Source organism: Protobothrops mucrosquamatus, unplaced genomic scaffold (genome assembly GCF_001527695.2).
Source record: "Protobothrops mucrosquamatus isolate PMUCROS unplaced genomic scaffold, P.Mucros_1.0 scaffold2155, whole genome shotgun sequence".
NCBI classification, from domain to species: Eukaryota; Metazoa; Chordata; class Lepidosauria; order Squamata; family Viperidae; genus Protobothrops; species Protobothrops mucrosquamatus.
Genome location: NW_015388252.1, coordinates 32,308 through 59,918, shown reverse-complemented (window position 1 = coordinate 59,918; position 27,611 = coordinate 32,308). Strand labels below are relative to the sequence as shown.

Below are 27,611 nucleotides of genomic sequence, written 5' to 3'. Positions count from 1 at the left end.
AAAGTGCGTCTTATAGAGCGAAAAATACGGTAATTCCTTTTTCCACTTACCAAAAGAGCTAGCGTTTCCCAAAAAAAATGGGGAAGTGGATAGGCATGAATAAATCAGATACTGAAATTTTCTACTAATCAAGTAATTACTGTGGTCAAGTGCAAACGGAGTTTAGCAAGGCCAGGGAGAACAATGGTAGTTCAAAATATTAAATCACAAATGGACAAAAAAGGACAAGATCCTCCAGCATCATACTTACAATGTGTGTTTATGCCGTCTTTCTCTGACTGCTTGAATGTAGTGTATCAAATTATCAAAGAAAAGCTTCATCATATTAAGTTCTTTTTCAGCCCACCTGTTTCAATGTAAGAATTCATATAATTTAATGGGAATTATAGAAAAAAACCCATTGTATAACTCTCTCTCTCTCTCTCTCTCTCTCACACACACACACACACACACACACACACACAACATTTAATAAGATTTCTTAGATGATTCATAATGTTTCTTAAAGGTTGCTCTGTATGATGTGTTTGGCCTGGCAATTGTTCCATTCATTACTCATTACATCCATATGGCAGGTTTTATCTTATGGTAGCATGCAGGAGTCAATATCTTCTTGAGAATCTGGCATACATCCATGCAAGCAGCAAAACATTTTCTTTTTGCTTAATTAATAAGTAGAACCTGAGAATAAGATATATCCCACAAGAGAAAGGGAGAGTAGCAGTTAAGATGGCAAAAAAGGTTATTTAAAAAGCAAAATGTCTGCTGGGTAAAAGAACAAGGGTAAAGGCTGGCAACCTTCTAGGATCTAGGGAACACTGACTGTCAATCATTATTAGTTGTACTAAAAGCACGAATGGATGGTGAGCTTAAGTTGGACTGGGCAGAGGTTTTTGTTCAAGGAGGGGCTTGGGGGAAAGAACCCTGCAGCATTTATGAATGGGAGGTTCTAAAGATCAATTGAACAATTGAGGATCATATTGACTTAGCATATTTAGCCCCTTTCTTATCTCTAAATTGGATATAGATAATTTCAAAGTAGAACAGTGCACTTTCTGGCAGTATGCCTCCAGTGTAATTCTCAACCTTAACAGAATACACAAGCCCCTCCCCCGCAAGAGGATATCCACATGGAAGGGAGAACATGTTAAGCTATTTATTAGATTTTTCTCCTGCCTTTATTACTTTGTAAGGAACAAAAGATGGCAAACATATGTAATACTCCTTCCTCCTATTTTCCCCACAAACATATATAATACTCCTTCCTCCTATTTTCCCGACAACAATCTTGTGAGGTGGGTTGGGCCAAGAGAGTATGACTGGCTCAAATTCACCCAGCAGGTTTTCATGTTTAAGGTGAGACTAAAACTCACAGTCCCGTGGTTTCTAGGTCAGCACCTTAACCATTAGGCCAAACTGGTTCTTATACACTATAGAATGCATACATTTACAGGTAGAGACTACTTATGCTCTATACTGGTTATGTGTTCATCAAGTTGTTGCTGACTTTGACCACATAAATAGATAGATGCTGCATACAATTCAGAAGAAAAAAAAACCTTTCCAAGGCATTTAAAAGTCACACTATGGCAGGTTATCAGTCAAATGAAACAGAGTATGTAATGTAGTTGTAAATATAACTCTTATCAAGACATCATACTGAAAATATAATTAAAAGTAAAATAATTTAAAGTAAATGCTGTTTGATCTCTTAATGTGAGAAAAAGATGCATCAAGAGATGTTTGGCATCTTTCAAAAGTATAATGTCTTGTGCAGCTATCTGAAATCTCTGATGATAAAAAGCCTGTATAATATCATTGCGACGTGTCTTTCTAGAAAAATAAACAACAACATCCCTAGGCTGGTTCTTCTGACGTGCGACCCATGAGTTTACTCTATATATTTTTTCAATTTCTCCAAAGATAATTTCAGGATCGCAGTCAAAGANAACATATCCATCTACCTCAGAAGCTGTGGGAGGGGCTAGACCAAAAAGATCTGTTACGGCAGACCTACATGGGATGCTTCAGAAATTTCAAAAACCAAAAGATGGCTAAGTTTTTGACTTGGAATGTTAATGGACTGAATTCACCACAAAAAAGGAAAAAAACATTCCATTACTTAAAACAACATAAAAACGATATTATCTGTTTACAAGAAACGCATATCTCATTAAATGACCAAAAGTATTTGATTAATTATAAATTGGGATTACATTTTGTCGCTCCTGCACCAAGGAAAAAAGCTGGCATAGTTCTTTATGTTAAGAAGGAGTTATTGCCAAAGTTAATAGATTATGATACAGAAGGAAGATTTATACTTGTTGAACTCTTGTTGAATGGGAAGAAATGCCTCATAGTTGGTTTATATGCACCTAATCAATGTCATCTACAGAAACAATTTTACCGTTCTCTACATCAAAAAATAGCCCAATTGGATTACAAGTTGGTTATTATGATGGGAGATTGGAATGGTGTAATAGATCCAATGAAAGATAAGAAGACTTCTTCTAAAATTTCAACTCAAATTAAATTACCTAAAAGCTTTTTTGCATTACAGGAGGACTTTGAGTTAAAAGATGTCTGGCGAGATTGGAACATGGGAGAAAGTGACTTTACATTTTTCTCGGACAGACATAAATCCTATTCAAGAATTGATTTTATTCTGATTACTAATGATTTGGTCCCAAAGGTTAAAAAAGTGAAGATCTCTCCTAAGACTTTATCAGTTCATAGTCCTGTATTGATGGAGATCTTAAATGATGGAGGAAGTAAAAGAACTTGGAGGCTGAATGAAAATTTGTTAAGATATGAAAGTAATGTACAGAAACTTAAAGAACATTTAAAAGATTTTTTCTTATTGAATATGAATAAAGGCACTTCTATGTCAATGGTTTGGGATGCCAGCATGGCATTTATGAGAGGTGCCTTAATTTCAATGAATACTGCTCATAGACATAAACAATCACAAAGATATAGGGATTTGGAACAAGAAATAAAATTAAAAGAAAAAGCTCTTATTTTGAATCCAATGGACAATAAATTAAAGATATCTATTGCAACGTTGAGAGAACAATTTAATATGTTACTGGCTGAACAGACTGCAGTTAGTCTACAATACATGAAACATAATACATTTTGCAATGCAAATAAACCANATCCGCATACCTGAAGGATCATTCACAGGAGACATTTATCCTGATATGGAGAAGATGGATAGACTATATTCAGAAAAAATATGAATTGAGAAACTATCATCTTGCTTTTGATTAATTATTTAATTTTTATAAGTTTATTATTGTATTTTAGAGTTATAGTAAGTTTATACTTGTTTATTGTATGAATGGATAGCTTTGGGTAGATTAAAATTATTTTGTAATTATTCCTGGGTTTAGCTCTGGGAAGTCCGGGGGGGGGGGGAGGGGGGAAAAGGATAAAAATATATAAAAATTGATGTGTTTATTAATTATTTTGGAAGTATATTTACGAGGCTGTTACCCCAAACTGCTTCTGGTTGGTGCTTGAGAAAGAGGTTGGGAAGTAGGGAGTGGAAGGAGGAAGGTGGAGTGGTTGAGAGTCTAGAGGGAGGAAGGTTTGGTAGGGTGAAAGAGGGGGAAGCGGAGAGGGGGCAGCCGGGATCACCCGTAAAGTATCTTTTCTTTTGAGTATTGATGTTTTGTATTTATATGCATCAGGTTTATGTTTATATTTTGTTATATTTGAAAATAATAAAAATTTTAAAGGAAAAAAAAGAGATGTTTGGCATCAAAACCGGTGAACTTACAAAAATCCATAAGGTTCCTCATCACAGCTTATTCTTCTATTATCAACACTGGTTTTAACACTTTTATTATTCAGAAAGATCTTGTGGATGTAATTAAATAAATGTGGAATAAATTAATATTGTGCCACACAGGATTGCTAGAGATTCAAGCTGGCTTCAAACTTTCTATTATTATTTCCTTGAGACCTAATTATTTATATCACAATAATTATTTCAGGGTTTTATTAGGTCAGGGTTGACTCCTGGGAACTGCCTGGACTAGTCCTTGAAGATTTCCTGACACTCCATTTGTAATTAAATGAACCAGCAAATGTTTTGAAGTTACTAAATTGAAGAATGTTCAAAGTAAAATGAAATGGATTTTAAAAAGTCTTAGAAATCCTGCTACTATACTTCATATACTTATTACATGTTCCTTTGCCTCTTTAATTAACATTTTGCTAAACCTTTTCTGGCAAATAAATGTATGTGATTCAAAGGGTAATATAATCAAAGTTTAATATCTTCTACTTAGGATTAAGGAGATACTACAGCAAACCTCTGTACAAAGATAATTTCAGGTCTAATAACTCAGCTTTTTCTCATGCCATCTGACATGATCTTTTCAATGCATAAAAAAGACATCCTGTTGCACAGGTCAAAATTGATTAAAGAAGATAACTAAATGACCTAGGCATAATGTAACACTAAAGAGAAGCAATAGTTCAAAGAAAACAAAGCATTTAGATTATTTGAAACCCATATGTATGGCTAACTATGGATTTCTTCATTAGAGTAAAACAAAGGAAATGTGAACTGATTTTTTTTAAATGGCAAAATATTGGAAAGAATAGCTATAAGGAATGAAATATTAAAACAATATAAATTATAGTAAAATGTCAGAAGAGAATAAGACTTAAAAATGCTGTTTGAATTTTAAAATGTAATTCTAAATTAAGAGGCATTCTTGTAAGAAATGACTGTATGATTCCTAATAAGGAATCATATTCAACTTTTTTTGCTATGCCTAGGTATTTGTACTTACATTGTAATCCAATGTGTATCATAACTACTCCCAAATTGTTGAAAGGTACCGAATAATTTTGGAAGAAGACGAAGAGAAACTACAACTGATCTAAGGAGTGAAAGAAAATTAGATATAAATCAACATCTTGCATCATGATGATCTTTAATTTATAGCCTTTACATTATCGTATAGTTATATTTAAAGAAAAAAGTATTAGTGAAGAACTAATACCTGCAGTTTAAGCCTAATTATTTACTTATATTTACTTATGTATCATATTTAGAAATTGCCCATGTCCTCATAGAGTAACTCTGGGTGGTTTATTTACCTGTTATTTGCTAAATTTTCAAGACAGCCTTCGATGAACCTCATACGAATTTGTCTATCAGTAAACCAACATACTAGTGAACATAAAAGCTTCTCTGCTTCATTTATTAAACCTTCAGAAAGATGTATCTAGGTCAAGTAAGAGAAGAGTTATTGACAATTATTATTACTTTTTCTTTGGAAAATATTCTTGTGTGATATTTAACTTACTGCATCTTCATCCTGGACCAGATCCCACAAAAGGGTATTTCCCTTCTTACAAACATTATCCAAGTTAATATCTGTCACTGCGTTGCTGTTGTACTGGTGCTTATGAACTGCTGGCCCTGAGCAAAAGACAGGTGTTATTAAAAATATAGAATGTATATCCCGACATGAGTGGAGTCTGTCCATAAATACCTGTAAATAAATGTTAATATACAACCCTACAAACTTATCAGGATGTTGAGGGGCCAAATACAGGCAGGTGCAGTTAACTTTATTAAAAATACTATAATAAATTGGGAATATTCACCTCTTTAAAATTTATTATGAATCACTATGGTACAAACATTATATGAAATGTTCGTGTTTTTCTTTCTTGGCTAAGTTGTATAGTTTTTAAGTAACAGATATTATGCACAACTCATTTTTAGAAAAAATAAACAAATGGACTCATGAATGATCCAAATCTTTTCTTGTATGCAAAGAAGCTCCATCCTATTATGTCACATGCAATCATTATCCACAAAGATCACTGGATGGGATACCATTGCAATCCAAACCAGAGGGCTTTTTTCTGTGCATGTGTAAGGCATATACTTGCCTAATCCTCTCCTACATACAGATTTAATCATAACACAGGATGTATGATAAACCATCTTTTTTATTATTTTCAGTTTAATCAGAATCATACCTAATACCTCCCCAATTAGGAGGCAGCATGTATCAAAACAAGCATAATGAAAACACCCAGAAGTTCCAAACAAAGTAATAACTATGCAGCTGCAGTGTTGACAGGACTCCAGCCTTTAGGTAAGGTCCAAGAAGATGATTGAGTGACATGTTTTTCTTGTAGTTTTACACATTTACACACATATTACATATGGATACATATTTTTAAATGTGTTATGCTATATTTACTTTACATAGAAGCTTGCTATTGGGATGCAGCCTCCTTAGGTTTTGGTGTTGGTATTGCAGTGATTCCTGAATTGAGTTTAATTGTATATAGAATGTTGTAATTGTGAGTATGTAACTTACCCAATGAAAATTTAGCAATAGGCTGGAATATAGTCAAGGTACTACTACTTGAAGCCAAATACATTTCATATACTTTTTGAAGAATTTGTATTTGGACTGATGCTATTATAGTATTTAAAAGGTAAATCTATAACACACTTATCTTCTCTAAAATTTTAGCACAGATTACTTTAACTTTTACATTCTTTTACATAAATAATAAAAGACGTTGTGGTAGAATGTAGTCTAAGAGTCCCACGAGGGAGGAGCTGCTTCCCAGAGGGCAAAGAGGCAGAGAAATTTGGAAAGTCTAATAGGAAGGGAGAGGGTTAAGATGGTCCCTCCCTAGCAGATCAGAGTATATCTATAGTTATGCAGATAGTTGCTGCAACTGAGCTATAATAAAGAAACTACTGAGAAGTAACTCTATGTTTCATTCTTGGTTCTTAACATAAGTAGTTTATAAAATTCTATATTAGATTAAAACACATGCACAAACCAAGTTTCTGCCTGAGAATGCCTCTCTAGAGACTATCCTCTACAACTGGAATAACAGAGCTGAAAAAACACTTTTTTGTAATTCCAATAAAGGATATGCCTATTCTTGGGAAAGATATTGGGTAGATCAGATAAAGTTAGATAGCTCTTTATAGATTTTACTGTTGTTATACTTTACCTTTCTGTTTATGAATTATGTTCAATTAAGTTTTAATGCAAGTAAAATTAAAAAATAAAACACAATTATAGCACTAGTTATAGAAATAAATTCAATAATATCCACTCATTAATAAGCGAGCTTATTTTCTGAAGGCCTGATTGAATAAAACTTTTTTTACATGCTAGCAGAAGTACTGGTTTATAATAAATGTTTGGGCTCCCCAGGCAAAAGTTTTAAAATCTGAGAGAAACAATAGCATTAAAACAAAAGTCCCTCTGATGGCAGACAGATCATGTTTTGCCAGACATTCTAAGGTTCATAAGAGATAATATGGGCTAAGAGACTGTTCCCAAATTGTATAGAATGTTATAGATTATAACACATACTTTGAAATATATCTGCTAGCTGACTGTATATAATAGCCAATTAACCTTTAAAAAAAAACCCACTGAAGTTGTATCATTTATATAACCTGCTCAAATTAATAGCCCATAATATTCTGTACAAGTATCACATGTTTTAGTGTCATATCTAGTTTCATGTCCTGGGGCTTATGGAGCGAAGGAACTGGATGAGGCTATTGGCAGGCCCAGAGGAAGAGAGAGAGGCTTTTGGAGGAGTTGGTGATGGTGGCAGCGTGCTCCAGGGGCGAAAAGAAGCAAGGCCTCTTTTAAGGAAAAGGTGGAAGGGACAGGATCAGAAAAAGGAAAGGAGGCGAGGTTGTCGTGCACGAATACAAGCTAATTTGAGGGCTAATCCACATGGAGGTCCGTTTCCATCTGTCATGTTTGCCATCGTTCTCTCCCTAGAGATTAAAATGGTCGATCTGAAACTTGAGCTGGTCACGAACAAGGAGTGTATATCGGAGGTGGTGGCCCTTTGAGAGCTGTATGCAACAAAATTTCATTTTGATGTATGCCGATTGGTGTACATTCAAAGTGACAATAAAGTTGTTGTTGTTCTTTTACTAGCAGTATGAACTTTGAAATTTTAGGTCAGTAATTTTTATAAAAAATATGCAGCAAATGTTTCATGTGACAATGTTCATTGTTTTTTCCCCTAGTTACACTAATCAAGCCTGTAAAATCTGTAACATGAAGATCATGATTAGTAGGAAGATTAGTAATTTTATGACACTATTTCCATCAATGCAGTATTTTACAATTTTGTTTTGTTTATATTTTCAGAGATCGATTGAGTATTATCCTTGACTTAATTATTTCTTACCTTGGCTGAGATGCTCATGATAAATGGAAGCAAGATTTGGAAGGTGCTGCTGAAGATGAGAAGTTAGTTCAGCATGTGAATTAATCTGCACCAGCTCTTCTTCACATCCTGATTCTTCCCCATCAAAATCTGCCATATTTTTCTCCGATTTTGCACTGACTTGACTGCTGCTACAACTGACATCATCAGCACTTAACATATCATCAACCATGTGTCTATAATATAAAAGCAAGTATATGCTAACTACAGCTTTTATTATATGCAAATTATAGAAGAATATTAATTTTACATAAGCAAAGGAAGGAAATTCTTATTAACCAGAAGGAATTTTTTTTCTCTTGATAACAGTAATATATGTGAATGCAACTACTGTAGCAACCCCTTCTATAGAGCTGTTCTTCCAGCCATTTTTGAAGTGGCTATCAGGTCATCAGTTCTGGTTTTTGGTTTTTCATATTACTATTTTAGAAACAGTAATATGAAACAGGCTCCCTGCAGCCTGATCAAGGATAGTCCTGCTTCCAATTCTCACCCTAAATCCACACACGAAAAGAGGACAGAGTTGTTTGGGAGAACATTCCATTAAATTTAAGTACTATACCACATTTTACTCTTTTTGTTTGTTTGTTTGTTTGTTTTATGCTTGCTTATGTTGTTCTTTTAGTCATGGGAGATGATGTTATTTGTCATCATTTAATTATTTTGCAGATGTTTTAATTTTTGTTATATTACATATTACGTAAGCTTCTAAACCACGGGTGTCAAACTCGCCACATCACATAACGTGTCGTGTCGTATCGCGACTCTTTTTGCACTGCCGGCAATGGGGTGGATGCAGCTCTGGCATGATGATACTGGCCCGCGGGCCAACACTTTGACATCCCTGTTCTAAACTCATTTGATTGTGGTGTGGCATAAATAAACAAATGCAAATTAGCCATTAATTAATACTATCATTTCATACTGTGGTTAAGAAATATATAAGATCTTTCTAAGATCTTTTACTTTATGTATGTCCCCTCTGCCAATTATAATAAATTATTTGACAAAATATTCCATTGCTTTCTAATTCACAAGCTAGTTAAGTATGCCCTCAGCATACTCATCAAAGGTGCCTCAAACTTGAGGGTATAATGTTGCTGCAAGATTAAGTTCTGGATTAAGTTGTTGTGCTCTTTAACATTTTTACTAGGGACTTGGAAGTACTAGTAGAGAGGAATCTTATCAAAATTTGTTAATGACAATGTTTAACAGATCTTAATTGGTTGTAACAATGGGCTGAAAATAATGATGAATTTTAACATTATAGATATTACAATTATGTAACTGGGTACAAAACAGGAATATATTTGGCAATAGTACTTGTGAAAAAAATTGGACTAAAAGGTGATTAAGCAGAGCTTTAGACAGCCATTTCTGTGGAGCTTTAACTGAACTACCATATCCTACTTTCCTCTGTCATCCAAGGAAGAAATCTGGGAAATAAAGAGTTTCTTTTGCATAAACATTACTCTTAAGTCAGAACACTGAAAATAACATGAAATTATTTGTCCCATTTTGTCCCAATCTTGAAGCAAAATTCTTGAATGCAAGGTGTTCTGTTCTCAGAAATGGCTACTCAAACGTTCAAAAACTTTTAAACTCAGGCTACTTTGAAGAACTCTAATTTGGATAGTCACTCTAAAAGCTAGATGGACAGTATATAAATTTAATAAAATAAAAAATAATGAAATAATTTCTCATTCATAGCTAAAAAGATAGGATTTGCTAAGACTGCAGCATGAAAATCCAACTACTTTTTAGCTCTAAGAACTACAAATCACAGTAGAATTTATGTTAAAACGTATACTACAAATGGTGCAAAAATTTATAAAAAGAAATAACTATTTTTGAGTAATATATTATTGCTTTTTGCAAACATAATAAATCATGCCTGGATGCAATAAAACAATACACTGTATCAACAGCACATATCTCCTTCCTCTACCCCAAAGCAGGTGGTGATCAGATAAGATTTCCATCTAAAAGTGAAAAATAAGTTTGTTCATCTGTAATAACAAATGTAACTTTTAAAAAGATTCAACTAAAGAAATGTAATCACACTAATAGTTAAATATTCCTTAAGGGAAAAAATATATACATAAGACAAGACAAAAAATATGTATGAAGTTTCAGAATTACTTAGCACAATTAAAAGTGAAAGGTGCTTGAGACTGTATAAATTACTTATTTCACATTTTAATATTGCCCCAAAGACTGCTTATGTTCACATGTGGACAGATATATCAGCAAAGTGAATTTCAGCATACTAAACAAATTCTATGTTTTATTTCAAAGCTTTACTGATGCAGAATTTTGAGTGAATGATCATTTCTTGAATTTTTATTCCCTTTAATCAGTAAAAGAATTATAAAAGCAATCAAAAGAAATTTAAATGTGATTATTTTGCTTAATATATTCATGTCAAAGAATTCAGTATTTCAAGATATAATATTTAGCTGCAAATTCAAACTTTGCTTTTGCAAAAAATGTAGACATCGAAAATAACTTACCCTTCGTGATGATGGTGATGGTGGTGGTGGTGGTGATGGTGGTGGTGGTGATGGTGTTGTGGCCCAATAAACTGTCGACAGTTAAATAATTCATTTCCAATTGCTTCCCCAAGAAAGTCCCCTGTGTGTGTGATACAGGAATCTTGAGAGCCCTGTGATATATGAGCAGTACTCATTTCACCAGTTATGTCATGATCAGTATTCTCTGAATGTGAGCAGGGATCTAGCATTCTAATTCTATTATCCACTGATGGAACATTTTCACTATTAAAAACATGGCTATTCCCAGATCCATTGCTTACACCATTCCTATCTGTTGATTCCTGTGTGTCACCCAAGCAAATGCCAGACTGAGATTCTATTTTTCGGTTTCGCAAATCTACATTCCGACTAGTTTTGGGGGAATTGTGACTCTGGTCTTCATCTTCTTCCTCTTCCTCTTCCTTGAGAGCTTCAATATCTGCTATGTCTTCTGACTGCACCTCACTGCCTGGGCTTCCTGCAGATTGGCTTGCATGGCTAGAGTTTGCCTCATTGCTTGATCCATCACTGTGACCACTACTGCTACCAGGCCCACTGCTGCCATCTTCACCACTATTTGCAGTTTCATCAGAACTTCCCTGCATTGATTCCTAAAAAAAATAAATTAAAAGATACTAAATCTATATACTGAATCATTAGATAATCAGGAAAGGTCACATGTTGCTAAGAGATTATGCATTTTCCATCTTAAAGGAAACAACAGCATATAAATCAGTGATACATAAAACACACAATGATTTAAAGAACTCGAGGGTGGCAAGATACATTTTGGTTAAAAACCCAAGTTATGTCCGGCATCCTAGAACAGCATTTTGGAAGACCATATTTTCTGAAATGGCTGCTGTCAACCTGAAGAAAGATGGCGAGAGTGCTGAGAGAAGGACTCAAATGAAACTTTCAAAACACAGGTAGCCAATTTCAAATCTAAATGCACTTTTCATGTTAAAGTGCATTTGAATAATTGTTAGCCTGAAATATTGATAAATTTCAAGAATATCTAAATAGTTTGGTTTACTGATTTGTTAATAAATATAGTATGATTTATAAACTAAAATGGCTTGGTTCACCAAACAGATTGAATATGGAGAAGCAAATCAAATAATGATTCAGTGCAATGTATAAACTCAGCTATATAATTTGAACAAAAATATATATTTCATATTATCAAATTCTTTATTAATCTTTATTACCTTAATTAGCCTTTTGAACTTTTCATCATCGAAAAAATTATTATTGTACCTCTGTATCTGAAAGTCGCTGTTGGACATGCTTATTTCTACTAATCAGTTGTTCCTCCATTTCAATGTCACTTCCTCCACTCTGATGAGTATCGCTGTTGTCACTGCTTTGAGGGCTTGCTGCAGGCGACCCTATTTCAGAAAAAAAGTCTGTTCAGAAAATGTTAATTTTAATATAGGTTCAGTTGTATTAAACCAGGAATCCCCAACCCCCAGGCCACAGACCAGTACTGCTCAGTGACCTATTAGGAATTGGGCTGCATAGCTGGAGGTGAGCAGGAGAAGCTTCATTTGTATTTGCAGCTGCTCCCCAGCATTAGCATCACCGCCTCAGCTCCGCCAAGCAACTAAATTTCATATTGTGCCCACAGTAAAAAAAATGACAATCTCTCTCTCTCTCTCTCCCTCCCTCAGCTCATCAGGCTTTAGATCAGTGGTTCTCAACCTTTTTAATGCCGCGACCCCAACCGGTCGTAAGTCGAGGACTAAACCGGTCGTAAGTTGAGGACTAAACCGGTCGTAAGTCAAGGACTAAACCGGTCGTAAGTCGAGGACTACCCAACCGGTCGTAAGTCGAGGACTTTCCATGCCCGGGAGCGCCGCGCATGCGTGGTTCCAGCCCCTGTGCCGGCCAAGGCGTAGCTGGCAAGCGGCAGAGGCGGAGCAGGCCGACCACCAGCTGGCCCAGTCCAAGGGAGGTAAGGCACCCGCTGGAAAAGGGGGGAAAATATGGCGGACAAAAAAAATGGCAGACAAAAAAAATGGCGGGCAGCCTTGCTTGGTGACCCCCATGAAATGGTCGATCTACCCCAAATGGGGTCCCGACCCACAGGTTGAGAATCACTGCTTTAGATTCTCATAGAAACGTGAACCCTACTGTAAACTGTGTTTATGCGAGGGATCTAGGTTGTGCATTCCTCCTCCTCCCCCGTCCGTGGGAAAAAATTTCTTCTACGAAACATGGTCCCTGGTGCCAAAAAAGGTTGGGGGCCTTTGTATTAGTGTCAGCAAAATGTAGTGTCTGTAGTGTCAGCAAAATGTTGTTGTGGCTCTTGCTATAAACTTTTGATTAGTCCTGAAACTAGTCCAGCAGCTAGTAACATCAACAGCATAACTGCAAGTTGACTTGGTATTCTTGCTAAGGATAACAGAAAGTAAGAAAGAATTATAGAATTATGTATGTGAAAGATCAAGGACTAGAAAGAGAATGCAGCCGCTGCTTAAAATGTAACTTAGTCCATCTTCCATCTAAATGAAAGATGGATAAAATGAAAAATTATATATAAAGGTTCCTTAATAAGATGATTCTGTCATAATGCTTTTCTGCAATAACTTACACGGTGATGGAGCTGCTCTTCGAAGCTCTTCTTCCTCTAAAGAAGGGCGAAAAAAGTGGAGATAGAGCTGATTATATATTGCCAATAGTAACATAAGAGATAGTCTTCAACTTATGATTATCCATCTATTCAAATTACAACAGTGCTGAAAAAAAAGTGATTTACAACCAGTCTTCACACTTAAGACCATTGCAGCATCCTTAGGGTCATGTGATTAAAATTTGGACACTTGGCAATCAGCATGCATTTATGGCAGCATCCCAGGTCATACAATCATCATTTGTGACCTTCCCAGCAAACCGGATTAATTTAACAACCATATGATTTAACGACTGTGCAATTCATTTCATGGTGTGTGACTCAACTGCAGTAAAAAGGTCATAACAACAGAGATTCTGGTCCCAATTAGAGTCATAAGTCAAGGAGTACCAGGTTCTGGTACTCCAATTAAGAATTAACTAACTTTTCTAGAGAGTGTTCTTTATTTTCTACAATATGCTGGCCTTTTCTACCTGAAACTGTTATTTCTACTTTTGAACAAAAATGAAGTAAGAAACTTATGGTTAACTAAAAGAACCTGTTTTTTGTTTAGAAAATATATTAGTCTCTATAATAAACTCATCCATGAAACTTTAAATCTATTACTTATTCATTTATGATGCCCAGGAAACAAAGGTGTACTCACCTTTCTTATTTCCCATGGGTAGGTTTGTACTAAGTAAAGATGCAAAAGAACTCTGTTTTGATAGTTGGGCCTTAGCTGCTAGAGCGTTATTCCACAATGCTTTAATGAGCATGGATGCCAAATATAAAGTCTGTAAAGGAATAATAAATTACAATGTCAAAAATGTACATTCTGTTATTCATAAATTGTAAATGTGTATGCTGTTATTCATAAATACACAAATGCAACGCAAATGCAAATTATCTCTTGGGCTCAAATGAAATCTTCCTAATATAATTTTTTTCTATTACAGAAAAAAATGACAAGAGATCATTTTAATCTAAGTACACCTATGCACATAAATGAATTTCCTCTCTCTCTTCAGAGCAACGGCATCCAATTTATTCTATCAGCAATGCCAACTACATTCATATGTAATTTTGCTTAATTTTTAAAAGACATATATAGAAAAAAAATTAGCCACAGAAAACAGATTGCTTTAAATTCATTTATTTCTACCTGTTCAGTATGTGCACTTGGATGGAGGATGGAAACTAAATTAAGAAGATGTCTGAGTGGCACAGGATCCAGGTTCTTGATCAATGAAGGAAACAAGTCATGTATATAGCGGCTACAATGCTTCAGCTTTAAAAAGAAAGAGAAAGACAACTTATTAAGAGAAATGGCTTTTTCCCTCCTAACAATTAGCTTTTATAAACAACTTGTTGTAGTTTATATATTCTAAGAATGAGCAAAACAATTCATGCACAAATCATTCCTTTACATGGAACAGAAATTTGGGGTGGTTTGTGCCCAAACTGAAACATAATATTTTACCCAGATAAGGAAAGAAATAATAAGGCTGTTGTGTTCCAGATACTGACCAAAATGCAATTGTTCCGAGCAGAAGTGTTTTGAGGGGACAATAAAAACAAAACAAGTTATAGGAGTTTCCTTGGAGACAATGTCTGAAGGACAGCAAAAGGAAGATGAGGAGTGGGCAGGTCTGTGTTATATGCCACAGTTGGAGCAGCAGTTGGGGGAAGGCAGGGAAGAGTGGGACAATGGAATGAGTAGGGTGGTGGGATAATGGATGCTGCAGTAAGGAACAGGTGCAGAGACCATGCAGCAGAGACCATGACAGCATCTAAAAAGTAAGTATCTTTGCTTCTGATGGAGAAGAGACAGGGTTTGACTGAACTTTCGGAATACATAAGTATCAGGTTCAAAACACATTTTTCCATTTTATGAACACCCTGTCATACTTTTAGTTTTCATTATTACCATGCTGTCTCTTCTAAAATATTTTGCAAAATTGTGATAATGAAAATAGAAACTACAAAATAATATCAAATCATAAAGGGCAATTAGAGAAGTGAAACATTTTTAAATAAATGGAGAAAGTAAATCTAAACTTAAACTAATTTAGCAATGAAGTATCTAATTCAGAAAAGTAATTTACAATGCTGGCCACATGTTCATTGATTAGCACTAAAAATGATATTTATTATTGAATTGTTTAAAATAAAAACAAAATCATGATTTTCTCAATATTAACTCATCACCATGTAATGACTTTGGTATATTATATTTTTGCTTGTTTTTAAAATGGTTGGGATCTTTAGGCAAAAAGTTGGTGAAAGATAAGCATTCGTACCTATAACTACTCATTTAGTGACTGCTCGAAGTTGCAATGGCACTGAAAAAAGTGACTTGTGACTGTTTTTCACACTTATGGCAGTTGCAGCATCGCCATGATCGTGTGATCAAAATTCAGACACTTGGCAACCAGCATGTATTTATGACAGATGCACTATCGCAGAGTCATGTGATCACCATTTGTAACCTTCTAGCTGATTTCTGACAAGCAAAGTCAATGGAGGAAGCCAGATTCGCTTAACAAACGCATGATTCGATTAATAACTGCAGTTATTCGCTTAACAACTGTGGCAAAAAAAAGTCATAAAATTTGGTGCAACTCATTTAACAACTGTCTTGCTTAGCAATGGAAATGTTGGGCTCCATTTTGGTCATAAATTGAAACTACCTGTACTATGTTTAGTAGTAATCACAACTTCATGTAGCAGTAATCACAACTTCATGTAGCAGTCTTCACAAATACAAGCTTTAAAACCGCTCTACTACTATTTACAAGGATTTGTTTAACATCTACTGAAAAATTAGACATTAAGTCATGTGGATTCAAACTCAAGTCAAAAGAGAGTTTACTTTTATCTTACAATATAAAAAGGAACACAAAGTGAAACATTTCTATATACTTGGGAGATTGCTTTCCATTTTTTGGATACTGATCTTTGCAGTACTAATTCACCGAATGCCATGACATCTAATATTAATGAAGGTAAAACTTTTATTAAATAATAAATGAACCCCAGTATTCTATACAGGTGGTCCTTGACTTACAACCACAATTGATCCAAACTTTCTGTTCCTAAGTAAGCTTTCACTTCCAGAGCTTTCCCCATTTTATGACCTTTCTTGCCATAGTTACTAGGTGAATCACTGCAGTTAAGTTAGTAACATGATTGTTAAGGTGAATCTGGTTTCCCCATTGACTTTGCTTGTCAGAAGGTTGCACAAGGTGATCACATGATCCCCAAACACTGCAACTATCATAATTACATGCCAGTAGCCAAGCATTTGAAATTTGATCATGTGATCATTGGGATGCTGCAGAGGTTGTAAGTGTGAAAAACAGTCAAGTCGCTTTTTCTCAGTACCAATGCAATGTCAAAAGGTCGCTAAATGAATGGTTACAAATTGAGGACTACCTGTATTATATTTAAACTGCTTTGATATGAAAAATGCTTCAAAGTTTCTAGGAGCATATATGTTGAATAATAAGTAGTTAATATCCAACTGCAGCTTTTTCATGCTTCGTCAGAAAATTCCTTTCTTGTTTGAAGTTTACTTATTTAAATTTAGAGGCTGCCCAATTCCAAGCAACTCTTGGTGGCTTCAAACAAGCAGAGAAATTAAATTGTCACACACGCCAAAGAAAATGCACTCAACACATCAGAGGGGAGACCTATTGCCTTTACACTAGATTTGATACCATTTGATCTCTATATGTCTTAATTCAAAGTAGCTTGTTCATGAGGGAATTGAAGGGGAACGCATCAAATTTGCAGATGACACCAAACTGGCAGGAGTAGCCAACACCCCAGAAGACAAACTCAGGATCCAAAAAGATCTTGACAAACTTGAACAATGGGCCCTATCCAACAAAATGAATTTTAATATGGAGAAAAGCAAAGTTTTACATTTAGGCAGGAAAAATCAAAGGTACAAGTACAGACTGGGCGAGACCTGGCTTAAAAACAGTAACTGTGAGAGGGACTTTGGAGTCCTAGTGGACAATCACTTGACTATGAGCCAGCAGTTTGCAGCAGCAGCCAAAAAAGCTAATACAATCCTGGGTTGTATAAACAGAGGCATAGAATCAAGATCACGCAAAGTATTAGTACTGCTTTATAAAATCCTAGCAAGACCACACCTGGAATACTGCAGCCAATTTTAGTCCCCATATCACAAAAAAGATGTTAAGAGTTTGGAAAAAATACAGAGAAGAGCAACTAAAATGATCAAAGGCCTGAAGACTAAAACATAAGAAGAACGGCTGCAGGCTTTGGGTCTGGCTAGTCTGAAGAAAAGAAGAAATAGGGGAGACATGATAGCAGTATTCCAGCACTTGAAGGGCTGCCACAAAGAAGAGGGGGTCACATTATTCATCGAAGCACCAGAGAGCAGGACAAGAAACAATGGTTGGAAACTGAACAAAGAGAGAAGCAACCTAGAAATAAGGAGAAACTTCCTGACAGTGAGGACAATTAACAAGTGAAACAGCTTGCCTCCAGAAATCATGGGCGCTCCATCACTGGAGATTTTTAAGAAGAGGCTAAACACATACTTAGACTGAGATGGTATAGGTTGTCCTGCTAGAGTGGGGGCCTGGACTAGAAGACCTCTAAGGTCCCTTCTAGCTCTATTCCATTCCATTCTACGACAAAAATCCCAAAACAATAAATAGTATCTACAATAATACACATAAGCATGTACGCATATATTTAAGAAACACATCTAATTCAGATACAATTAAAATCATAATTTAATGCTATGGCAATAAGCTGTAAACACAAGGCTTTTGCAGCTCTAAAAATCTTTCAGGTTCAAAAGAAGGGATTTATTGTATACCTGCCATATTGAATAAATGCATTTTCCATTCCATCTAAACCCAAGCCTTTCCATATTTTAATTTTATTAGCATAATAGTATTTTGCCAGAGACCACTTTTTGGCACAACTACTTAAGTAAGGGTATACCTGTGCTGCAGCCCATATGCAGTCTATATGCTGAGTACTAAGCCGGCCTTCAGCAGCAAGAAAATTAAGAATCACTTGGCACTGTTTAATGATCTGGAAAATATTAAATCAACATTAAAACATTAACTCTTAAACTTTGTGATAAAGAGAGACAAACCTGCTTTATATGAAACATACCTCAATATGCAAATTTGGTCCAAAAATATGTTCCACTACATTGTTGTTGATTAGCCAATCTGCAAGTTCTTTAGCAATGGATCTATATAAGAGGGAGAAAACATAAGAAGGTAATTGTAGAACTTCCATTAATGTGTTATCAGACACATGCAATTTCTTTAGTCTGAGTGCTACGTAAGCCCTCTCCTATCAGTGTCTAGGATATATTCCATTTACAGTTGGTGAAAATCAACAATTTTTTATGGGAAAGAAAGGATTTATATTTGAAAGATTGGAGGGAGAGCTCAATCTTCTAGAGAGGATTTGAGATTTTTTAATTAACATGTGTTAAAAATACAATGTGCATATAGAACTGTAACATAACCTTCCTTTCTGCATTTGGCATGAAATGACTCCAAAATCACAGTTCACACAGAATTCTAATGAAATTTTACTGTTGACTGAAATGTAATTGGAGCTAAGTTAAATGAAAATATTCCAAAGTTAAAAGATACTTACGTTTCTGTATCTGAAACCAAGGATTCATTGTTACACACATCATTGAAAGTATGAAGTTGATTCTACAAGTAGGAAAAAACACTTTAAATTTATAAATGCCAAAGGGATACAATTGGCATTTGACATCATTCAAAAATTGACTAATCAAAGTAGTTCAATTTCTATAATAAAAATACTAAAGAAATACATTTTAGACAATAAAGAACAGCAAGTTAATCAAAATAGGTTCTTCATTAACATCTTCTGAAAGTTATTTTCCTTTTATAATTAAAATACACGAAGAACTGAACATTCTGATATACTAACTGCTACACTGATACTTTCATATTAAATTTCATTGAACATGTAAAAGAATGGATTATTTGGCTGTAAAATAACCTTCCTTCCTGCATGCGAACAGAGTCTCTGAAATTTGGCTCATGATATATGGTTTTAAACTGTTTTGCAAATTGTTTTTTAAAACTTGATTAAACTGCATGGGTTATGACAATATCTGAATTCAGTTACAAAATCACATACATTTTACTACCAATTTTGTTTAAAACCAGATTTACTCTCCCTCTCCTTAAAACTATAAATTTAGTACACACTGAACAGAGTAATTATTTCATTATGATTCTTCCCACAAATTTTGCAAAATTTGAGTATTGCATCAAATATCTGCCTTAATTTAATTTTGCTGTATTTGTGAAGATATTTCATCTTACTTCCAAATACCCCTTATTGCCATTTTTGTGGGTTTGTGTGATAAAAATGCCCTTTGATCATTTTGATTCCATTGAATTGTGTGGAATTTAATTTGTTCACAGTATCACAGTGAGCCAAAGTATACTATATATCAATGGTGGCGAACCTATGGCACATGTGTAAGAGGCGGCACTTGGAGCCCTCTCTGTGGGCACGCGTGCTGTCGCCCCAGCCCCGCCTGCCCCCACAGCCCTCACCAGCAGCCCCCCTGGAGGAGAGTCGTCCCCAGGCTCGGCCTGCATGGAGTAGTTGGGCAGCTGGGACAAGACTCTGCCCTCATGCCCCTTCGCGTGCAGATGCTGCTGCAGAGAACGGGCAGAAGGCATGGCTGCCATGGCGCTGCAGGGCCGCCTGGACGCTCTGCTGTAGCGGGCAGTGGAGGCGGTGGGTGGCCCTACAGGCAGGTGGGGTGGGGGCGGTTTTGGGGCACTCGGTCTCTAAAAGGTTCACCATCACTGGTATATATATTCAAATAGTTCTAAGCAATGATAGTTTAAGTACATCATTTTCTCTCGTATCTGCTATTGCCTCCTTTGGCAGAAACCATCTCAGGTAGGCATTTCTTGTAACTGCCTACAAGCTTATGATATTGTCTGGAAGAAACTTTTCCCCACTCCTTCATGTAGAATTTTTCAACTGGCAAGACAAGAAGTAATGGATGGAAACTTATCAAAGAGAGATCCAACCTAGAACTAAGGAAAATTTTCCTGACAATGAGAACAATTAATCAGTGGAATGGCTTGCTTTCACAAGTTGTTGGTGCTTCATTACTAGAGGTTTTAAGAAGGGATTGGGAAGCCATTTGTCTGGAATGGTAGGTGCTTGGGCAGGGTATTGGACTAGAAGACTTCCTAGGTCCCTTCCAGCACCGTTATTGTTCTCTTTGATGAGTTTCTTTCATGTACAGGCTGCCTTAAATCACCTCACAGCATCTCATTGGGATTCAGATCTGGACTTTGACTTGGCCATTCTAGAACACTTCATTTCTTTTCTTTTCGTTTCAACCATTCCTTGATGGATTTATTGGAAGGTCATATCCCCATATGCAGTCCTAGGTTGTACAACCCGTTCTCTCATTTCAATAACCTATCATCTTATTCTGCTGTGTGTGGAGGAAAAATCCTACTTAGGCAGTAAAATCATAACTTTTGAAGGAAAGAAAAATGCAGATAGTCCTCAACTTACAATAGTTTGTTTAGTGACTGTTCTAAGTTACAATGACACTGGAAAAGTGACTTATGACTGCTTTTCATAATTACAACCACTGCAGTATCCTCATGCTCACATGATCAAAAGTCAGACGTTTGGCATCTGACACATATTTATGACAATTGTAGTGTCATAAATATGTCCTGGGGTCATGTGATCCCCTTTTGTGACCTTCTGACAAGCGAAATCAATGGGGAAGTCAGATTCATTTAACAACCATGTTACTAACTTAACAANTTCTTACTGTAATTTGACTAAGTCCAGCCAATCTCATGGTTAAGGTTGGTGACATAAAGTACTTAAAAGCAAGATCAAGACTCTCTTTATCAAAACACAAGGCAGTATCTAATGGCTCTTTAACTGTGCTCCACATTAAATCTGCCATATTACGAGCTGCACTTTGTCTTAACTCCTGGTCCGACAGTTTGCATAAATACCTAAGCAGAAATACAAGGAAGATCAAATTAATATTAACAAAACAAGTCAAATTAATTTTGCCAGTCATCATATTTTCTATCAAAAATATATAATTTTACAGAAACCTTAATAGCCCAATTGTAAGTCATAGGAAATCAGCTCACTCTTAAGTTAAATAAAAGTAAGTTTAAATGTAATTTCATTTGAGATAAATGCTGAAAGCATTTGAGATAGTTTATCAAAAACATGTGAAAATCCATGTGACTTCTGACAATAATTTTAAATAATTTTTAATTTCTTACATCTGTACGTTATCTACCATATATATCACTATTCCATTTACCCCCCTCAGAACTAGAGTGGTAGAAGTAATTTGATTTTATTTAGGTTCAAGCAGGATTTAATTTTCTGTTCAACGGGTGCTTGAATCCAGATTTTCTCTATCCATTGCACAATGGCTTTCAGATACAAGAATCAGAAATAAAATCTAAATTTCACATTCTGGAATAGCCTCTCCAACCTAGTATTTCATGATTATATTGCCAAAATATTTTCCTGCAATTGCAGCTCAATACATGTAGAGGATACTGGATTACAAAGGGTAAGGTTGATCTCTACAGCTATAGCTTGATGCCAAATGATTACAAATTCAACTGATACAGAGGTCAAGAGGGGATAGTTCACCTTCTCATTCCAAAATTTTATTTCTGTTCAGTTTGAAAGCATCTATCATAATCACCAAATGTTTTTCAGGAAGCAAAACTTTAAAAAAAATGTCCAGTGTAATTATTGATTTCTTAAATACTAAAGCTAAGCATCCAGAATGCAACAGTGAGGGTAATTAGGGGTACACCAAGGTATGCCTATATAAGCTGCACTGGCTTCCCAATATGCTTCTGAGTATATTTTATGGTGCTGGTTATCTAATAAAGCCCTTCATGGTACGGCAGTGAATTACATGGGCCTATCTCCAACTGATTCTGTCCATCTTGCAAATCTGACAGAGTAGACATGCTCTGGATACCTTCTATAAGATAAGTTCAAACAATACTATATGGTGGCTAGTAAATTTCAATAAACAAAGAGGTTATAATTTTATATAAATAAATTCCAGGAATCAGAAATATCTGCAAAAAGTACCTGATGACATAGGTCCTAAAAGGTATAATGTGTTGCATGACAGCAGGGATGTGCAGCCATATTCTGATCTATGCAAAAATACAAAAATTGAACAACTTAAACTGAAATGTCTTACAGCAACAAAAAAGACACATATATTTGCCAACTAGAATGAGGAAGATTTTTTATTTCCTGTAATACAGTGGTCCCCAGCTTTTCTGGCTTGGTGGCTGAGTGGGGGGGGGAGGGGGAATGTTCTGTATGAGTGGTAGCTGTGTGTACAAGTGCACGCAACTCCATTTGCACAAGTGGCAAAAGGTGTGTGTGTCTGCTGCTCACACAAATGAAGCTTTGCATATGAGCATGAGACCCCGCTAGTGGATCTGGCATGTGCTCATCTGCCATTTGCGCAGCCTGGGGACTCCTGCTATGTTTGTGTAGTATACTGTACATTCATGAAGAACACTCCAAAAAAAACTGTTTGCCACAGCTTTCAAAGACATAAAGAATGAAAGTTAATTGATGTGAGAGAGAATTCCTAAATCAGATTTCTCCAATCTTGCATCTTTCAGATATGGATTACATTCCCTTCATCTGCATAGCCTCCATAGTGGGCCATAGCTCAACCTCTGAGGAACACGGTCATAAAGGAAGTGGAGAAACTCTTTTCTTAAAAACATATTGATACCTTTTCCATTAGCACCACTTATATGAAACCTTGCGCTGGATTCTCATACAAAAAAAATTCATGACAAATTGAAATGAAAAAGGAAAGTATATAAGAATCAGTTAACAACAACTTTTTAAGAAGAGACTGGACAGTCATTTGTCTGAAATAGTATAGGGTTTCCTGCCTGAGCAGGGGGTTGGACTAGATGACCTCCAGATCCCTTCCAACTTTATTATTACTACTACTACTACTAATACAACTACTACTACTACTACTATTATTAAACTCATATTTTATCTATTCCGTTCAAATGTATAAAATATGAATTAGTTCAAGGAAGAAATAATGGAGGGTCATGCCTGGAATTTTGGTTTCTATTAAATAACTATAGAGAGAAGAATATGAGTTGATAAAAATATGAAATAAATAAATAAATAAAAATAAAAATAAAAATAAAAATAATAATAATAATAATAATGTTGGAAGGGACCTTGGAGGTCATCGAGTCCAGGAAACCCTATACCATTTCAGACAAATGGCTGTCCAGTCTCTTCTTAAAAACTTCCAGTGTTGGAGCATTCACCGCTTCTGGAGGCAGGTTGTTCCACTGGTTAATTGTTCTGTCAGGAAGTTTCTCCTTAGTTCTAGGTTGCTTCTCTCCTTGATTAGTTTCCATATTGTTGAAACTAATTGTGATCTATAATGTGATCAGAATGTCATCTCTATTATCTATTAAAATAGATTGTGTTTAAACAACTAATGCTTAAAATAGTATACTGTGTCATATTATTAACGCATTAAACTAACAATCACTGTCTGTGCTGTAAAAGATAACTGATTGCATCTCTTTTTAGCAACAGACCTTAATTAAACCTTTCTGTTGCTCAATCCTGCATATCAGCTTGGAGGTATTTTGAACATTCATCTTTTTCAGACTCTCTTATATGAATTGCTTGCTTCAGGGCATGCCACAATATTTCAGTTGGATTAAGGTCAGAATGACCCATAATCATTTAAGTTTGGATAGATACCATGAGAGTTACAAACAGATCAAACCATGTATTTCCATCACAGTGCTTCATGGTTAGGATTATGTTTTCTTGTTGGAATGCAGTGTTCTGTTGTCTCAAACATGCTTGTCAACAATAACTGGTGGAGAGGTTAAGGTGCTGGTCTAGAAACCAGGAGACTGAGAGTTCTAGTCCCACCTTAGGTAGGGAAGCTGGCTAGTGACCTTAAACCAGTTGCTCTTTCTCTGCTGAGTCCACCTCAAAGAGTTGTTGTGGGGAAAATAGGAGGAGAAAGGAGTATAATGTATGTTCACCACCTTGAGTTACTTATAAAGTAAGGTGGGATAAAGGTAGTGTGATCTCAAATTGCTGGTTAACCAAAATGGTAATAGTCAATATTTATGATTTTATCTGTTAAAAACTGTAGCATATGGGAGACTGCATGTTTGAATAGAAAAGAGTAAAAAGAAACAATTTTTAAAAAAAGTTAAATTGTGTATTTATAAAACTAAGACCTGAATCAACATGTTCTGATCATGGGAAGTTTATGAATACATGCAGAAAAGTGAAGATACAAGTTAAATTACTAACAAATAAGATAAAATATGTATGAGTATGAGCTGGTTTCATCTAGCTTATGTATGTATGGAAGCAGATTAGTGATTCTATATGTGTCAACTCTACAACAAACCTGGCTACAGCCATCTTGCTCATTCTAGGTTGCCACAGGAATGGGAGGGGGTATGGAGGATTTCTGCTAGTCCAGTGATGGTGAACCTTTTAGAGACCAAGTGCCCAAAAACTGCTGCTGCCCCGCCCCTGCCCCCCCCCGGGCCACTCACCACCTCCACAGATTGCCCAGGTGGCCCAGCAGCGTCATGGTGGCCACGCCCTCCACCCACGCCCCGCAGCATCAACTGCACACAATGGAGCGCAAGGGTGGAGTCTTGTCCCCGCTGCCTGGCTGTCATGTCCTTGGCTGCGCTGCTCCGCGCGGGCCATGCTTAGGGGCGACTCTCCTCTGGGGGGCCTGCTGGTGAGGAGGGGGCCACGGGGGGAGGCGGGGCTGAAGCGATGGCATGCGTGCCCACAGAGAGGGCTCTGAGTGCCGCCTCTGGCACGTGTGCCATAGGTTCACCACCACTGTGCTAGTCTAAACAATTCACTGTCCCGTGGGAACCAAGGTAATTTTTGTCGGTTGGGGGAGGCATGAGCGTTTGGTTAGAAAGCCTGCCAAACTATTCTATTGGGGAACATAGCTGATTTCATAGCAATGGGGTGGGATAGTGTTTCTCTTTGAAAGGGATTTCAGACTTGGTTTCACTTTTGACTGTGCCAATACTATGTAATCAATAAACATGTTCTTTGAGGAACCTTCTAGCCTCGGAGTTCTGATTTATTTGGGTCTCGTCTATCGCAACCATGACAATATGTTGTTTTCCAGCGATAACCAAAACCAGAATGAGTTTAGGAGAAAACAGAAAAAAAAGAAGTGAAAGACAGAAAAGCTGGATTAACCAGAGAAATCTGTAAAAGCCAGGCCAGAGCAAAAACAAAAGGTCTGTTCACAAAAGAAAAAACAAAAAAATATTTCATTAAGGGGAGGAGGTCTGATGAATGCACTGAAATGTATGCATGTACTTTGCTAGAATTGCTAGGTACTTCTCTCCAATCTCCAGTCATAGGAGGAGACAAACGCTCAGCTATAAGTACCTGGAGAGATCAGATTATCTGGACTCTTTTCAAGTGAAATTGGATTATAATACCAAGATGGCATTGGTCACACTTATGGATACTTCTGGAGGACCCGGTATGGGGTGGTATATCCATCCTTGCCACTCTGGGTTTCTCAGTTGCTTTTGATACCATTAATTATAGTATCCTTCTGAACTAATCAGGAGTATTAAGAATAGGAGAGGGCACTATTTTGCATTGGTTCTCCTCCTTTCTCTAGGGCCAATTCCAATCAGAGACAGAGAGAGATCCTAGCCCTAGATCCCTTTTAGGGAAGTTGCCTTGAGCTTTCTTGCCACTCCAATTTAAGATCTACATGAAACCAGTGAATCAAATCAAATCAAATCTTTACTAGTCACAACCAGCACAAAGAGGATGGAGTATAGTTAATTTAAAAAGCACTAAAACAAAGATATAAAACAGAAAGTACATATAAAAACAAAAGTCTAAAAGGGATTTAAAAGGATTAGCAACATTAAATGGGTGTAGAGCAGACATGTCAAACTCGCGACGTCACGTGACATCGCACATCGTATCGGGACGGATTTGCCATTGCCAGCAATGGGGTGGGCGCGCCTTCCAGATGATGCGTCCGGCCTGCGGGCCGGCAGTTTGACACCCTTGGTGTAGAGGAATATAAAGATTAGTATGTGGCAAACTAAATCTATCAGCGCAGCACACTGTAGCATAATTAATTAGATTAGTTTATGACACAGGTCATCATCTGATGGATATTAAGTGCTGCTGTGGCTAACCTGGCAACATTATATATTAAAACACAGTACCTGAAAGCAGTAGTGAGGTGTAGAATTGTCCTGGGTATTTATGCAATAATAGTAAGATGATGGTAGCATGAATGTCTATGTAAACATGTGCTCTGTTGCTTGTGTCTAGAGTCACAGGGGCATTGTCTCTCCAAGTAAGGAATCTTCTGGAATTGGCCTTCAAGGACAGCTGAGGAGAAGCCATGACATCATGCCAAGGTCCTCTGCTGGTTAGGTACTTTTCAGTTTAATTAGGTGACTTATAGGAGAGTAAGAGTACCTGCTGGATTCACTGGCAATAATGGCTGGAGACCTGGCTGGATCCAACTGGCACTTTGTTTGTGACATGCTGTTTAACAAATGCTTTGGCCAGTAAGTTCATTCACTGGCATTGGATGAAATACTCTTTATGTTGATATTAGCTATATATCTCTACCCCTTGTTGAACAAATGATATCACCAAACGTTGCCATTCAGTGCCTGAAGGCTGTGAGGTTATAGATGAGGAAGGTGTCACTCAACTCAAGCAAGATGGAGTATCTTTGGGTTTTGGGATCCCCTGGATCTAAAGGTTTCTCTTTTTAAATTTTTAACGAAGTAGACTCCTTGGACCTAGCTGGTACACAATTTGTACTCACAACCTCTATTTGAAAGCACATGGAAACAGTGCTGTACATTTCCACCCCAGGCCACCCCAATGATGCCCTTGACGTGATGGCCCGGTGTCTGGAGGCCGTACGGGTCTGGATGGGGAGAAACAGACTCAGGCTCAACCCTTCCAAGACTGAGTGGCTGTGGTTGCCGGCTCCCAGGTATGGTCAGCTGACTCCATCGCTGACTATAGGGGGCGAAACTTTGGCCCCCTCG

General features: G+C 36.5%; 1 protein-coding gene across 1 annotated transcript in view; it reads right to left on the bottom strand.

Annotated features, from left to right (window-relative positions):
• Nucleotides 1–27,611, bottom strand: part of USP34 (ubiquitin specific peptidase 34) — a 143,976-nt gene that overhangs the window by 86,097 nt on the left and 30,268 nt on the right. Inside the window, exons 7-21 of the mRNA XM_015824189.1 lie at nucleotides 22,588–22,655; nucleotides 21,275–21,467; nucleotides 19,075–19,136; nucleotides 18,577–18,658; nucleotides 18,400–18,492; nucleotides 14,576–14,701; nucleotides 14,078–14,207; nucleotides 13,393–13,428; nucleotides 12,057–12,187; nucleotides 10,776–11,407; nucleotides 8,224–8,438; nucleotides 5,328–5,443; nucleotides 5,119–5,246; nucleotides 4,809–4,898; nucleotides 251–346 (exon numbers count right to left, since the gene is read on the bottom strand). Coding sequence (XP_015679675.1) covers nucleotides 251–346; nucleotides 4,809–4,898; nucleotides 5,119–5,246; nucleotides 5,328–5,443; nucleotides 8,224–8,438; nucleotides 10,776–11,407; nucleotides 12,057–12,187; nucleotides 13,393–13,428; nucleotides 14,078–14,207; nucleotides 14,576–14,701; nucleotides 18,400–18,492; nucleotides 18,577–18,658; nucleotides 19,075–19,136; nucleotides 21,275–21,467; nucleotides 22,588–22,655 — 2,198 coding nt within the window. The remainder of the gene's footprint in view (nucleotides 1–250; nucleotides 347–4,808; nucleotides 4,899–5,118; nucleotides 5,247–5,327; nucleotides 5,444–8,223; nucleotides 8,439–10,775; nucleotides 11,408–12,056; nucleotides 12,188–13,392; nucleotides 13,429–14,077; nucleotides 14,208–14,575; nucleotides 14,702–18,399; nucleotides 18,493–18,576; nucleotides 18,659–19,074; nucleotides 19,137–21,274; nucleotides 21,468–22,587; nucleotides 22,656–27,611) is intronic.